The sequence below is a fragment of the Mandrillus leucophaeus genome, unplaced genomic scaffold, assembly GCF_000951045.1.
Source record: "Mandrillus leucophaeus isolate KB7577 unplaced genomic scaffold, Mleu.le_1.0 Scaffold1702, whole genome shotgun sequence".
Lineage (NCBI taxonomy): Eukaryota > Metazoa > Chordata > Mammalia > Primates > Cercopithecidae > Mandrillus > Mandrillus leucophaeus.
The window spans coordinates 149,540-165,385 of NW_012101702.1; the positions used below are offsets into that span (position 1 = coordinate 149,540).

The 15,846-nt window shown below is 35.1% G+C and overlaps 1 protein-coding gene across 1 annotated transcript in view; it reads left to right on the top strand.

Annotated features, from left to right (window-relative positions):
* The window catches only part of PHIP (pleckstrin homology domain interacting protein), a 114,348-nt gene that overhangs the window by 13,630 nt on the left and 84,872 nt on the right, over positions 1 to 15,846 (top strand). The window contains exon 3 of the mRNA XM_011976895.1: positions 4,181 to 4,341. Within this exon, the coding sequence (XP_011832285.1) occupies positions 4,258 to 4,341 (84 nt within the window). The 5' untranslated portion in view covers positions 4,181 to 4,257. The remainder of the gene's footprint in view (positions 1 to 4,180; positions 4,342 to 15,846) is intronic.

The following is a 15,846-nucleotide window of genomic DNA, read 5'->3' on the forward strand; positions in this document are numbered from 1 at the left end:
TAGTTTTGTAGACTTGAGCACCTATACTTTATTTCAAAGACTGTTCTGAATGATTTGGTGTAAATGACACTTTTCAGTATTTGCTCATTTTTAACTTCAGACTTTATTCAAATGGATAACAGTGATTTCTGGAATTTTTATTTCATTTATGCTCTATATTCAGAAAGTTAAGTGAATACGTTCCCCCCTTATTTCCCAATTAAATTCATTTAGCAGGCAGTTAAAATGAAGCACTATTTAGAGATATTTCAAATCCTTTAAATCTGTGAGCTAAATCTTCCTTTTTTTTTTTTTTAAATTCTTAAACCTAATTTGTTGTTGTTATTTTTGTTGTTTTGAGACAGAGTCTTGCTCTGTTGCCCAGGCTGGAGTGCAGTGGCATGATCTCACCTCACAGTAACCTCTGTCTCCCGGGTTCAAGCTATTCTGCTGCCTCAGCCTCCCATGTAGCTGGGATTACAGGCGCCTACCACCTTGGCAGCTAATTTTTGTATTTTTAGTAGAGATGAGGTTTCACCATGTTAGCCAGGCTGGCCTGGAACTCCTGACCTCCAGTAATCTGCCCACCTCAGCCTCCCAAAGTGCTGGGATTACAGGTGTGGGTCACTGTACCCACCAAACTAATTATTTTTATTAATATGTAATTTATTTGTTAATTCACCAACCTGTGTCAGTCATCTACTAATTGCTAGCCATCATTGTCAGCTCTTAGGCTAATCAGATAACAAAATAAAATCCTGCCCATGTGAAGTTTATTATGTTATAGTAGGAGGAAGCAGAAAATAAGCAATGAATATAGTAAATAATTAAATATGTCTGGTAATAAGTGATAGATGAAGAGCAAATATAAAGCTGATGAAGAGCAAATATAAAGCTGAATAAAAGGGGATCAGGAGTTATGGGTGATGGCAGGGGCTGTATTGCTATTTTCAGTGGTCTGGTTAGGTTAGGCTTTATTCAGAAGGTAGCAGACATCTGAGAAAAGACTTGAAAAGGGATAAGGGAATTAGCCATATGTGGAGAAAGACTGCATGAAGAGGGAACAGCCAGTGCAAACCTAAGTTTGGAGCATGTCTGGTGTGTTGGAAGAACAGGAGGTTGGGGTGGCTGAAGCAGGTCAAGGCGAGAAGTAGCAGGTAAGGTCAGAGATAATAGGAGACAAGTTTCTACAGGGCTGTCTTGGGCTGATGTATCAGGAAGGTGGTGTTTATTCTGAATGAAATGAAGAGCATTGCAGTTTTGAACAGAGGAGCAATGTTGTAGGGCAACCAGTTAGGATGCTTTTGAAATCTTCCTAGAAGAGGTTGCATTTGAACTGATCCTAGAGGATAAAAAAGAATTTGCCAAGTGAAAAAAGAGTAGAGATTTGCTTCGGTAAGCTTTATTTAAGAGTTTCTATCACTATACTTACAAAAATAAATGTACTTTAAAATGAAAGTCATGGATGCTTCTTGATTTTAGGTTAAATTATAATGTCCTATAAAGAATTTATCCCTTTGTGTCCCCTTATCTGTTTAACCATGCTCATTTTAAAAATTGATGTTCTAGTTTAATAAAATTTAAGGACTTCCAATAATCGAAGAGTCATTTCCTTTTTACTCAGAAATTTAGTTGGTCTCTTACTAATTTCTTTAGAAAGTGAATAATTGCTGTTTGCCATTCTGCCATAAAACTATAAATTAAATTGAACCATCTTGTATATCTTATTATTAAGGAAGATTTATTTACATACTTTTTAAATTTAAAAGGCTCTATACTCAGGTTTGAGAAACATAAGACAGTTTTTGTCCTTAAGGTACTTAAGATCTGATAGGAGAGATAGACATTTTCCAAATGGTATTATAAAAGAAAGTGTGAGTTCATCGAATGTGAGTCCTAGCTCATCCTTCTCTCTTTATAAAAATTATCTACCTATTTGATATGGTCACGCCTTCCTCAAATTCAGCCTCTTCAGTTGTGCAACTACTGAACTATACTTATATTTTCTCCTCTAAATCCTATGGTTAGAAACTTTGAACCACCACTTTATCACCTGGGAATCTACATATGTTCTTTCTGTATGTCACATCTTTTAGTGCTGTTACACAACTTTGTAAATGTTTGAGAGCCAGGACTCTGTTAAGTACCTTTTCCTTCAGAATATAGTCATAGTATAGATAGCCAATAGTTAATTGGTAGCTAAGCATTACAAATGATACTGTGGAATATAGTGTTAGCTATAAATATATTTCACCTAATTCTGGAAAATGTTGCTTGAAAATTTGACTGTAAAGTAACTTTGAAAAGGTTATTCTTATTTTTTTTTTTCAATTGGCTTCCAAAATGAAAATGGATTTAATCCCAGTCTAGGTCAAGGATTCAGTAAAACCTGTGTTTAAGAAGCAGTAACATTTTCTTTTAAGAGAAGTAGTTTTTGCTTATAAAATACTTCATCATCTCTGATTTTTAGATGGTCTTTATATCAAATTTATCTTAAAAATTCTGACCTATATACTAATGCTCAATCATCATTAAGAAACGTGTCTTGATATATTATTTCCAACAGTCATATTTTCACACCTGAACACTGTTAGTTTCCTAAAATTCGACATTTTGATTTGGTTAGAGTTAAAGTACATCTTGGTAATACTGTCAGTGTTTATGTGGCATGTCATCACTTATTTTCTTACAACGGACAGGTGAATCTGAGATGTGAGTGATCCTTGGTGTTTGGATAAGATGATTTTAGTTCTTATTTGGCAGGAAAATTGATGTCTGTCGTTTTTGTGTGATTCTTGCATTAAATACATTTGGAGCCAAAGCATTGGAGGTTGTCTTTTACCAGGCCATTCATGGGCATGAAGAAAATGTATCAGGGGACGAGGCTATGATTGAAACTTACTGAGTGTCTGTTAAATTGTTATATAACCGACTTAAGCCTAAATATGCTAATTCACAACTGTCCTACCTTGTCTTAGAAATTCCCAAGTGTTGTGGTAGATTGTTGCATAGAACTTACATGCTAACAGCAAGAGAAATACTGTATCAGAATATAAAATTATTGCTGTGATAAAAGAACATACACGCATAGTGTAATTATTCTTTGAAATACTATTGCTTAGGAACCTGTGAAGGCTGTATATCTCCTACCAGGCCCAGAGATTCTTTGGGGGTTTGGGGTGGGGGCAGTGGGGTGCACAGTGGCTGGAAATATAGTATGAGCCAAACATTTATTGGATGTGAATAATATAAGCAATACTGAGATTCTTTATAATACAACCAATATATTTATGTTTTACCAACTTTAGGGCATAATTACTGGGCTCTGTACCTTGGTTAAGTAGTAGTTTGTATATATATTTAGTTTTCTTTAAGGCTAAATTCAAGTGAGATACCTAATGCTAATTACCCAATGTAGATGGCAGTCACTGTTAGAAAAAAAAAAAAGCCTGTATTAGAAGATCATCTGTAGGTTAATAATGTACCTGCAGATCAGTCAACATCTATTTATTGAGCACCTTCTTTGTCCATAAGTTACCAGTATAGAAAATAAGTATAGTAGTAATTTAGATGGAAGAGGACATTTTCGGCTGGAGTCAGTGTATCAAGCTTTGGGACAGAAGATAAACTTCAGTCAAATCTTGAATGATGATTAGAACGAATGAGTTGAAAGGGAAAGCTAATGGATTCTAAATAAGGAATCATTATACAGGTGTTTGGCAAGATTCCAGGTTTAATTATTATTTTTTAATAATGCAAATGATGTATTCCTTTGTCTTCACTTGTTACAAAGATATTTTTAAATATCATTCTGCCTGTCAGATTCAGAGTGTTCAAGTGTTACTGGTTAGCGAAAAGTACACTGGGTTCCAGTTTTAAGTGCCTTTGAAGAGCGCTAGCCAGAAAGTGAAGAAATCTGAGCTTTAATCCTAGCTTCATGCCTTACTTTGTGATTTTTGGACAGGTCATTTAACTCCATTTGCCTACTTACAAAGTGAGAATGATAGTGCCTGACCTATTTTAGGTGAAACAATGTTTTTATTCAGTACTTTAAAGACTTTTAACTAGAAGCCATGTATATCAGAAAGCATCTTTATTTTTACCAGCACATGACAAATTGGAATATATGAATTCTTACAAGGTGATAATTTAAGAAAATTAATTTCCAGATTACATTTATTTTCCTTCTTTTTCTTGGTAGCGGATACTCTGTTTTCAAGGAAGCTGAATGGGAAATACAGACTTGAGCGACTTGTTCCAACTGCAGTATATCAGCACATGAAAATGCATAAACGAATTCTTGGACACTTGTCGTCTGTGTACTGTGTAACTTTTGATCGAACTGGCAGACGGATATTTACTGTAAGTAATTTTTAAAGTATTATTTATATTCATATATGTAATTGAGGAAATTTTGCTTATAAGTGAACTTGAAGTAAAATCTTGGTTTTTTTCTTTTAATGGGAAACTGGAAATTCAGGTGGTTTCACTTACTCTAACAGAAGAGTTTAGTTAACTTTGGACTTTATCCAAATTCAGAAAGTTTCTAAGTGACATGTTGCAGCACAAAGTTATAATATGCTTGTGCATCGTGAATAAGTATAGTTCTCAACATATATCAAATATACAGTTTGACATTTTGCAAAATGTCATAAAATAATTTTAATTTTAAATCAAGGACATTTCCTAAGTATGTTGAGAGATTATTAAATGTGCCTTTTTATAATTGTATGAGATTATTAAATATACCTTTTTATATTATCTGTAAAAAACCACTTGCTTGTCCATGAAAAATTTCCCTTAAAATAGTGATTTAAAAAAAGCTAAAAAATTCTGAGCATATCTAATACTCTTATTACCTGTTATTCTTAACACTTCATTCTTCAAAATATCTGATGTTGTGTTTAAAGAACCTCTTTAGGTTTATTTATTTGTTATCATTTCTTGTAACCTGTAGAATGGAGAAAAGCAAAGCTTTCGAGCTTTATTGTAAGTGAGAAAATTACTTTTGGAAATGTTTTATTTTCAGGTGCCTTAACATCTACATTCATTAAGCATAATACTACACTATTGTGATGATATTTATTATTAAACACTACCCTGTGGGCTGAAGGTATGCATTTGTTCAGAAGGTTTTTAATTTCTTTTGAAATAAGAAAATTTGAAATGGAAGTTAAATGGAAATTTTCCTATCTGTCTTTGAAGAGAACAGCTGTGAATTTTACGTAGTTATGACAATTATAGATTCCTCTTTTTAGTGAATTTGCTTGTAAACTGAGACCTATTTATACCTACTACTTCTCCTCTATCCATACACCCAGTCGTCTGTAAAACAGCTAAATAGCAGGATGTAGCAATGCATTTTTATACTTTTCTTTTCCCTTGACTCTAACCTACCTCAGGCATTTGCAGATCACTTCTTACATCAGTATTTTCCCCCTTTACCTTCTCTTGTATCAAGTATTATTTTCAGAGTGGAAAATAGGCATCTCTATATTTGCTGAAGTGCCTACCAACAGTAGTAATTTGCTCTCAAATAGTAATTGAAAATTAATTTAGCCATTCAAGTTTAATATGGTTATATTCAAATTCACCTCTAAAAACCTAAAGTAAATTTGGTTTTTCTTATGTTTGAAAGAATTCTTTCAAAAACAATAATAAATTAAAATAATGAAAAAGGAGCATTACATTGTGTTTTTGTATTACATTTTGGTCAATATAAAGTTATGCCATTGTAAAGAACCTTGCAGGAAGTCTTTCTTTAAAAATGATAGGGATTGTAAGCATTTGTGTGTCATATTTTATGAAGCATTTTACATGTTTTGATATTAATTAGACATATAATCTCCTGAAATTTCTTTAGGGAGAATACAGTGAAATAGTGTGCTTTTTGCTCTCTGATGAGTCTGGTAGGTACGGCCTGGAAGAGCTTTGTGAACCAGGGTTCAGCATGCTACTGCCTGTGTGTCAAACTCAGTTTATTTGTTCTTATAAATGCAATTTTATTGAAACACAGGCATATTCAGTTGTTTATATATTGTCTATGGTTGCCTGTGCACTACAACGGCAGAGTTGAGTAGTTTTGACTGAGAACATATGGCCTGCAAAGCCTAAAATATTTATTCGGCTCTGTACAGAAAAAAATGCTATCCTTTTCTAGACATTTGATTATTTCTTTTAAGGGCATGTGATTTAGAGAACGGGAATAATATGTGAAGAGGAAGCTGTTTTTTGGTTATTTCTTTAGTTGAAAGCACATCAATTAAGGGAAGAAAAGTAGTGCTGTGCTATTTTATATGGTCTTACCAAAAGTCTAAAGATGTTTATTTTTTAAGAATGTGATAGAATTTGTTAATTGTGCCAAATTCAGTCTCATTTGTAATTTTTTACTGGTGATTTGTAGTTGCAGATTTCAGAATGTTACCTTATAATCAGAGATACAAAGATATGAGGGCACTGAGTTTTAAAAAAATTCTTGTATTTTTATTATTTTCACTTCAAGTGGTGGTAGGTCACACATATGTCCACTATTCATATTATTCTTTAATAAAATGGGCACTGAGTGTTTTTTTCATTTCACTAGGCACACACTAGACAGTAGTCCTTTGGAAATCAGTCTTGGAAATACATAGAATCAGCCTTTGAGATAGTAGATCATGATTGACCAGTGAAACACTCCTGTGAGAGAACATACTGTTATTATTTTTGCAGATAACAATTTGGTAATGGACCAATCAGTATTTCCTTTTTATATAATTGGTATTTTAAGACCTTGCAGATTTATTTCTAAGATATTTGTATATATATATTTGAAAACTTCTTCCAAGGGATTAATTCTCTTGAGGCCTTTCTGAACAGGACAGCTGGAGGCATAGAGTACTGTGGTTAAAAGCATCAACTTTGACATCAGAGCTTTTAGTCACAGCTTTACGACTTCTGCTAGTGAAACTGACAGATTACGTCACCTCTTTAATCTCCAGTTTTCTCATCTCCTAAAGAGAGAGGGGAGTAGATTAATAATAGAACCAACCACATAGGATTTTTGTGGGATTACGTGAATTAATGCATATAATTAGTACTGAACAAAATACACAGTAAGCAGTCATTAGATTTTCCCTGCTGCTACTTACAGATTTTAGTAAATTTTATCTTTGATTTTTTATCCAAATAAAATCTTATTTATAAATAGTATACAAGAATTAAAAAGGAAATCATTGTAATTGATAATTGATATTCTGTATTAGGAAAATGTATCATTATTTTGTACTGTAGTATTTTAAGAATGGGTGCTTTCCCAATTATATTAATGAGAAAAACCCAAGGTGGGAAATAGCATAATTGCCAAGTCAAATTTTGTTCCCTAATTCTCTCTTAGCCTTTTAATGTTTTTTTACTTGGTTTTAAAATCATTTCCTTAAGTAACATTTACCAGAGAAAAGTAGAGTTAATGAATTTTCACAACTAAGGCACTCAAAAATACATGGAACACCTTATATAAAGCAGAGTTTTCCCCCCTTTTCAGAAACATAAAATGTCTCTCTGATTCTAATAAATATTGTATAATAAAGAAAATGAGTTTATGCATTCCTTTAATGAACTTCAGAGTTTTATGAACCAGCTACTGTTCTAAGCCGTTGGGATATAGAATTGAAAGTGTATTTGTTCTTCGAGAGTTCAAGGATGGTAAACAAACAATATTGATATAATGTGATAAAACCTTGACAGGAGGTATACGAGGTGCTGAGATAGCATAGGAGATAGGTAGCTAATCCAACCTTGTGGTAGGAGATGGTAAGGGAAATTGACTAGAGTAGTAACAGCTTGGTAAATTTAGGAGTTGAATTGGATATTGCACACTTAGGGAAAGGCATTTACAGACTTGGGGAGAATGTAACATGCAATTGTGTATTAATGGATATGGCATAGAATAAATATGGCTCATCATAAAGATAGAGATATTGGTGTGGTACAAAATCAAGATACTTTTGTGACCTGCTAAATAGCGAATTTCTTTTCTGAAGGCAGTGGAGAGCTAATGATTGATTTGGTTAGAAGAGTGAGTAGAATTTCTCTTTCCATTGAACCCTTTGGCATTATTGTAGAAGATGGATTCAAACTAACTCTATATACAGAGAAATTGGCAAAAAGATTCTGGCAGTGATATATAAAAGAAGTCAGGGATTAAACAGTCACAGTGGGATGGAATTGACAGATTAAAAATAGGATTTGTAAGACTCGAGAGATTGATTTGTATGTTGGGAGAGAGATGGAAGAGTATAGGATGACATATTTTTAACTTCTGTGATTTAGAAAGTCCTGTAATTTACTGTGGTAGGAATTTAAGGGGAGAAGTTTGTGAAGGTGAAACATGTTGACTTGGAGATATCTATGTGGAAAGCCAAATAGAAATGCCCAGTAGGCAGTGGGAACTCAGAGATTTAGGTTAGAAGATTTAGCTTAGGAATCATTCAGCTTGGAAAATGGAATACATTATCTCGTATGTATCTAACATGAGAAGGCTGAAACTTCAGCTTTTAAAGCAGATAAAAGAAGAGTCAATAATTGAGACCGCGAAGCTGCCTGAGAGGCTAGGGGGAAAAAAAAAAAAAAGTGTGATATCTTAGAAGTCAGGAGATGATAATTTCATGAAAGGCAGAAACCTAAAGTGAGATTAGTACTCTAAAACATCCTTTGGGTTTGTCAAGGTAATTGATGACTGCTATGGTCTGAATGTTTCTGTCGCCTCAAAATTATTGTGTTGAAACCTAATCCCCAATGTGGTAGTATTAAGAGGTGAGGGCTTTAGGAGATGAGGTCTCAAAAATGGAGCCCTAGGGTGGGTGGGGCGGTGACTCAAGTCTGTAATCGCAGCACTTTGGGAGGCTGAGATGGGTGGATCACGAGATCAGGAGATCGAGACCATCCTGGCTAACCCGGTGAAACCCCGTCTCTACTAAAAAATACAAAAAACTAGCCGGGCGAGGTGGCAGACACCTGTAGTCCCAGCTACTCGGGATGCTGAGGTGGGAGAATGGTGTGAACCCGGGGAGGCGGAGCTTGCAGTAAGCTGAGATCCGGCCACTGCACTCCAGCCTGGGTGACAGAGCGAGACTCTGTCTCAAAAAAAAAAAAAAATGGAGCCCTTGTGAATGGGATTAGTGCCCTTACAAAAGAGGCTCCAGGGAACCATGTGAAGACACAGCTAGAAGGCACTATCTTTGAAGCACAAAGAGATCCTTTACCAGACACCACATCTACTGGCACTTTGGCCTTGGCCTTCCCAGCCTCCAGAACTGCGAGTAATAAATTTCTGTTTACAAATTAACAAGTGTCTAAGGTATTTTGTTATAGCAGCTCCAACAGACTAAGACCAAAAACTGTTCAGGTTTAGCATTAGAGATAGGAATGAGATTGCAGTACACTGAAGAGGGAATGGGAATTGAAAAATTGAATACACTTAATAGAAACTAAACTTTTGAAACTTGACAGTTAAAAGATATGATAGTCTGTCTTCTGAATGTGGAGTACTGCCACTTAACTTTGTGCTTCTATTACATTGTATTTTCCTATTACATTCCAATGACAGATTTCTGTTTTCCTATTAAGTTGTGAGCTTTGTCTTTGTCTTTGTTATTGTTTAGATCTGTTGTGCCTTGCAGAGTATCTGATGTATACAGGAGGCATACGACAAATGATGAATGAATCAAGCAATTTGAGATATAAAAATGACTAATGTCCATTCTTGCAAAACATTTACCATCTGATAGGGGAAATACATACAGATATCTGTAAGATAAGTTCCTCTCTGCTACTGTACTTCAGGTACACTGATCCCTTGTACTTCAGACTTGCGAAGCCCATTTGTGACTTAAAGTCTTATATTAGGACGTTGCCTGGGATTCCCTTCTCCAAAGTATTCATTCATGTGGCTGATTTTTTTTTTTTTTTTTTTAAATTAGCGGGTAGAGACTAGTAGAAGATCTTAGTTTGAAGATCTTGCAATATGTCCCCAAAAGATGCTAATCAGTTAAAGAGCAAACATTGCAAATTTACAGGAGAAAAACCTTGGAAATACTAATGTAACCATGTTAACTTCACTAGCTCTGGGATGCGTTGACATTGTGTGTTCTCTGAAGTGGTGCACTGAGAAAAACACAGCTTCTTGTTTGTGGAATTACTGCAAAAGATAATATGACCTGGATCTGGTCATGAGGAAACATTGACAGACCTAGGTTTTGGGTCATCCTGCAGATTGTAAGGCCTGTATTCTTTATAACCTGCTGAGGACATGAAAGAGAAAGCTTGAGAAAGTATTCCAAATTGAAGGAGCCTGATGAGACGTGCCAATTAAATATAATGTATATGGATTTGTGGACCAAAAAGGAAAAGAGAGCATTGTTCACAAAATTTGAATGGGGCCTGTAGATTTGGTTGTTACCAGTATTGTTATTGGTAGTGTTATTAGTATTGATTTCCCAACTTACGTAGGGAAATATGTTTTAGAAAAATACACACTGTGATATTTAGAGGTAATAGGGTATCAAGTCAGCAGCCTTGCTTTTAAATGGTTCAGAATAAAGATTAATGGTCATGGAGTTATGTGTGTATGTTATATGGAGAGAGGGAGGGAAGAAAAGTGGTAATGGAGATACGGGAAACATTTGTACTGTTCTTGAAACTTTTGTACGTTTGAAATTCACAGTTATTTTAAGTGCATAGGAGGTGGTATAGAAGCAATAGTGAGCATTTAGCGTGTTTAATAATGGAAAAGAGGCAGAGTATGGTAATTTAGAGGACAATAAAGTGTAGGAAAACCGAGTTGAGAGGAAGAAACTCCTAAGGTAGCAAATTTGAAGATACGAGAGGAGATTTTTGATATGTAATGATTTTTAAGGAGGTGGGATGTATAAAATTGCAGTGTGGACTTTTTAGAAAGGTAGTTATTAGGTCCGCAATTAACAGGTTCTACTTTTCAATATGAAATATTCTATCTGATGAGAGTCTTGATTATGAAATGAAACTGGATTCTAGAAATTAGTGATAAAGCTTGGCAATAGAAGAGTATTGAAAAGAGATAGAAAAAATGATTGCTGATTATGCTTAGCCTACCAAGTAAATAGGAGATTCATGAATTTGTAGTGTTGTGGAATTAGTATGCTTATATTCCTTACCATAATGCTTCTTGGCATCCTGATAGCAGTATCAGAGCAAGTGATGGTTAGATTGGTGCCGGATTGGTCATTGGTGGTATAGATGAATAAGGGTCAAGAATGAAATAAGGCATGTGTTGAAATGTTTGACCCTGAGGTTTAGGCTGATTTGTAAGGGAAATGAAACACAGGTCTGATACATTGGTAAGAAAGAAAATAAATGACCTAGAAAAGAATTGAACTAAATTTAAATTGTACGTAATTTTTAGTTTTACTAGAAAAGCAGGTTACTTTTTAGCTTGAATAGTTAAATGAAATTGTAGTAAATATGACAATATAGACATTTTTGGCATTCATTTCTGCTGCTTATTCTAATGGCAATAAGAGATGAGATCTCTGACTCATAAAGCTGTAAAGTAGCCTCAAGAGAAATTAAAATTCTCCTTGTTGACTCTGCCAGATAACAGTAGATTTTCAAGGAATGCCAAATTCTCTAAGATATTTTTAGTTAAAAAATCACATAATTTCTTTTATTTTCATGTCAAAGTAGTAATCTTTGTATGATTGATGCCTCTCTTTTAGGTACACAGGTGAATATTTTAATTTTAAGATTTCTCAGGTTATCTGAACCAGAAGTAAACTGTTTCCCAATGTATACGGTTTTCTGCTTGTGTTACTGAGCAAAGGGGGCTTGCTGCCCAGTGTGCTAGAAGCCAATACTATGACGCTGGGTTTTTGAGAAAAGAAAAGCTCTATATATTGAAAGTCAACTCCCAAGAAGACTCAGGGGTCAAGCTCAAATCTGTCTCCTCATGCTGGTTTCAAGGCAGTATTTTTATTAGAGATTCAGTAGGGGTGAATTCTGAGATTAGTAGGTGTTTGTGGAAGGAAAGGGGAGGTCTGGAATGTCCTTGGATATGCACAGTTATCTCATCATGCTACCTCATGGGTCACATGAGCAAATTCTAGGGTAGTTAGTATGAAAAATGGTAGATAGTCAGGCTCTGATGTCAGCAAGCTGGTTCTGTGTAGATTCCATTGGCCATCTTAGTTCCAGCTGATTTCAGCCAGTTCTTCTATCTCTTAAGTAGAGGGAGTTTCAGTGTTTGGACAAGTTGTTTCTTAGTTGCCATCCTGCAGGCTCGAGAATGTTAGTCATTCAGTTAATTAATGTTAGTCATTGATTTCTTTAACTCTTTGGGGCATGATTTCACTTAGAGAAAATTCAACCATTCCTTGTCATTTATGCTGCTTCCTGCAAATGACTTTATTACTGAACAGAATTGTCCTCTCTAATTGTCTGCCTCATAGTTTTGCAACATCTGGGCCTAAATTGACTTCTTGGCCTTGCATAGAAAGGCCTGTAGTTCATTTATATAGTCAGAGTATCTGTAAATAAGCCATATCAAAAAGAGCTCTATGAAGTTGTTCTGAAACTTAGCTTTTCTTTAAATAAATAAGTAGTTCAATTAGGCCTTTTGAAGCTTAACCTCTGGAAACTCATTAAATTATTAAAATTTGGGGGCATGGACTTTAGGTGCTGTTTGGTTTCTGCATCGAATTGAAATGATTCATGGCCCTGTGTCTGAAGTTGTTTGACGTTTTCATGGCAGTACGTAGGCCATTTTTTTCCTGGATTTTGAGGAGAATTTTGATACCAAAGTGCATAACAGTAGAAAACCACGTCACAAAGACCTGTGGAACTTTTCTTCATGAGAACATTAAAGTCAAATGTGTTACTAGACATTGCCTAGGCTTTATGAAAAATGCCAATACAGACATACCCTGTTTCATTGTCCCTTTCTTTATTGCATTTTGCAAATACTTTATTTTTTACAAATTGTATGTTTGTGATAACCCTGAGTAAAGCAAGTCTGTCAGCACCGTTTTTCTAACAACATATGCTCAAGTCTTGTCTCTTTCACATTTCGGTACTTCTCACAATATTTCAAGATTTTTCATTATTATTATAACTGTTATGGTGATCTGTGATCTCTGATGTTCCTATTGTAAGTCTTAGGGTGCCATGAACTGTGCCCTTATAAGATGGTGAACTTAAAATCAATGAATGTTGCATGTGTTCTGATTGCTGCAGCAACTGGCCCTTCCCCATTTTTCTCTCCTTGGGCCTACCTGTTGAAATTAATCCAATTAGTAACCCTACAATGGCCTCTTAGTGTTCAAGCGAGAGGAAGGGTCTCAGGTCTCTCACTTTAATTCAAAAGCTAGAAAAGCTAGAAAAGATTAAGGCAAGTGAGGAATGCATGTTCAAAGAGTTAGCCCAAGTTGTGGAATGTAAAAGAAAAGTTCTTGAAGGAAATTAAATGTGCTACTCCAGTGAGCACACAAATCATGAGGAAGTTAAAGAGCTCATTGTTGATAGAAAGTTTAAGTGGTCTGTATAGGAGATCAAAACTAGCCACAATACTCTTTTAAGCCAAAGGCTAATACAGAGCAAGACCCTAACTAATTCTGTGAAGGCTGAGAGATGAGGAAGCTACAAAAGAAAAGTTGGAGCTAGTAGAGGTTGGCTCATGAGGTTTAAGGAAAGAAGCTGTCTCCGTAACATAAAAGTGCAAGGTGAAGCAGCAAGTGCTGATGAAGTAGTTGCCACAAATTATCCAAAAGATCTAGCTAAGATCATTGAAGAAAGTTGCTCCACTAAACAATAGATTCTCAATTACAGGTGAAACAGCCATATATTGGAAAAATACGTCATCTGGACTTTCATAATTAGAGAGAAGTCAATGTCTGGCTTCAAAGCTTCAAAAAGCAGGCTGACTCTTTTGTTCCAGGCTAATGCAGCTAGTGACTTGAAGTTAAAACCAGTGTCCATTTACTATTTTGTAAATTCTAGGGCCATAAGAATTATTCTAAATTTGCTTTGCTTGTGCTCTGTAAAGGGAACAACAAAGCCTGGATGACAGCATATCTTTTTATATGGTTTACTGAATATTTTAAGCCCACTGTTGATACCTACTGCTCAGAAAAAAAAAAAAAAGATTCCTTTCTACATGTTACTGATCATTAACAAGATGCCTGATCACCCAAGAACTCTGATGGAAATGTACAAGGTGATTAGAGTTGTTTTTATGCTTGCTGACAATACATTTATTCTGCAGCCTGTGGATCAAGGAGTAATTCTGATTTTCAAGTCTTATTTAAGAAATACATTTCATGTGGCTATAGCTATCATGGATAGTAATTCATTTGATGGATCTGGGCAAAGTACATCAAAAACCTCCTGTTTCACCTGTAATTGAGAATCAATTATTATCGCCATTCTAGATGCCATTAAGAACATTCGTGATTCTTGGGAGGAGGTCAAAATGTCAGCATTAACAGGAGTTTGGAAGAAGATGGCATCCCCCGTGGATGACTTTGAGAGGTTCAAGACTTGAGTAGAGGAAGTAACTGCAATAGCTAGAGAACTAAAATTAGTAGTGGAGCCTGAAAGGTCTGACTGAATTGCTGCAATCTCATGATTAAACTTAAATGGGGGAGGAGTTACTGCTTATGGATGAGCAAAGAAAGTAGTTTCTTAGGATGGAATTTACTCCTGGTCAAGATGCTGTGAACACTGTTGAAATGAAAACAAAGGATGTGGAATATTACATGAACTCAGTTGGTAAACCAGTGGCTTGATTTGAGAGGGCTGAGTCCAATTTTGAAATAAGTTCTACTGTGGGTAAAATGCTGTCAGATAGCATTCCATGCTGCAGAGAAATCTGTTGTGAAAGGAAGAGTCCAATGGATGCTGCAGACTTCATTGTTGTCTTATTTTAAGAAGTTGTCACAGCTTCCCCAACCTTCAGCAACTCCACCTTGATCAGCCAACAGCTGTCAACATCAAGGCAAAGCCCTCCACCAGCAAAAATATTACTACTCGCTGAAGTTTCAGTTAATTAGCATTTTTTGGCAATAAAGTATTTTTAAATTAATGTGTGCCCCTTTTTTTAGACATAATGACATTGCACACTTAATACACTGCAGCATAATGTAAATGTAACTCTTACAACTCTTGGAAACCAAAAAATTTGTGTGATTTGCTTTGTTGGAATACTTGCTTAATTGCGGTGGTCTGGAACTGAGCCTGCAGTATCCAGGAGGTACGACTATATTTGTTTTTATTTGAGTCTTGCCTCTCAAACTTTTTATTTTGAAGAATGTTGAAGTTTTTAAAGGTATTTACAAAATCAGAACTGTTTTTGGATATACAGAAAAAAATACTAATTGCTTATAGTAAGAAATGCAGCTGCATGCTGAAGGGAAAAGTGATAGGTACCATTACCTCCATACTGTAAAAGTACTGGAAGAAATAACAGTGGTTACAGAGTAAATGTCTGATGCTATTTTCTTCCTTCGTCCTAAAGTGCAGAAGCATGTTGACTGTTTTTTAGGCACATTTCTTTATCATAATATGTGTGGTTTTTTCAGGTGTGGCAGTAGGCTAAGCTAATTTTTAGAGTACTTGAAGCCAAATTCTTAGGATTGGAAAAATGTAAATTTTGTTTAATTCCCACCCTTTCTCAACACACGTTCTCATAAATAATATCTATGCTGTTGTGTTTTCTTTTTTCTTTTTTTTACTTGATGAGTATTTATTGGGTTTCAAACACATAAAATTAAAAAAACACAGTATTTATTGAGTACTTATTATAAAGCAGAACTCTGCTAAGCTTTCATGCATTATCTCATTTAATCTCACATCATTTTT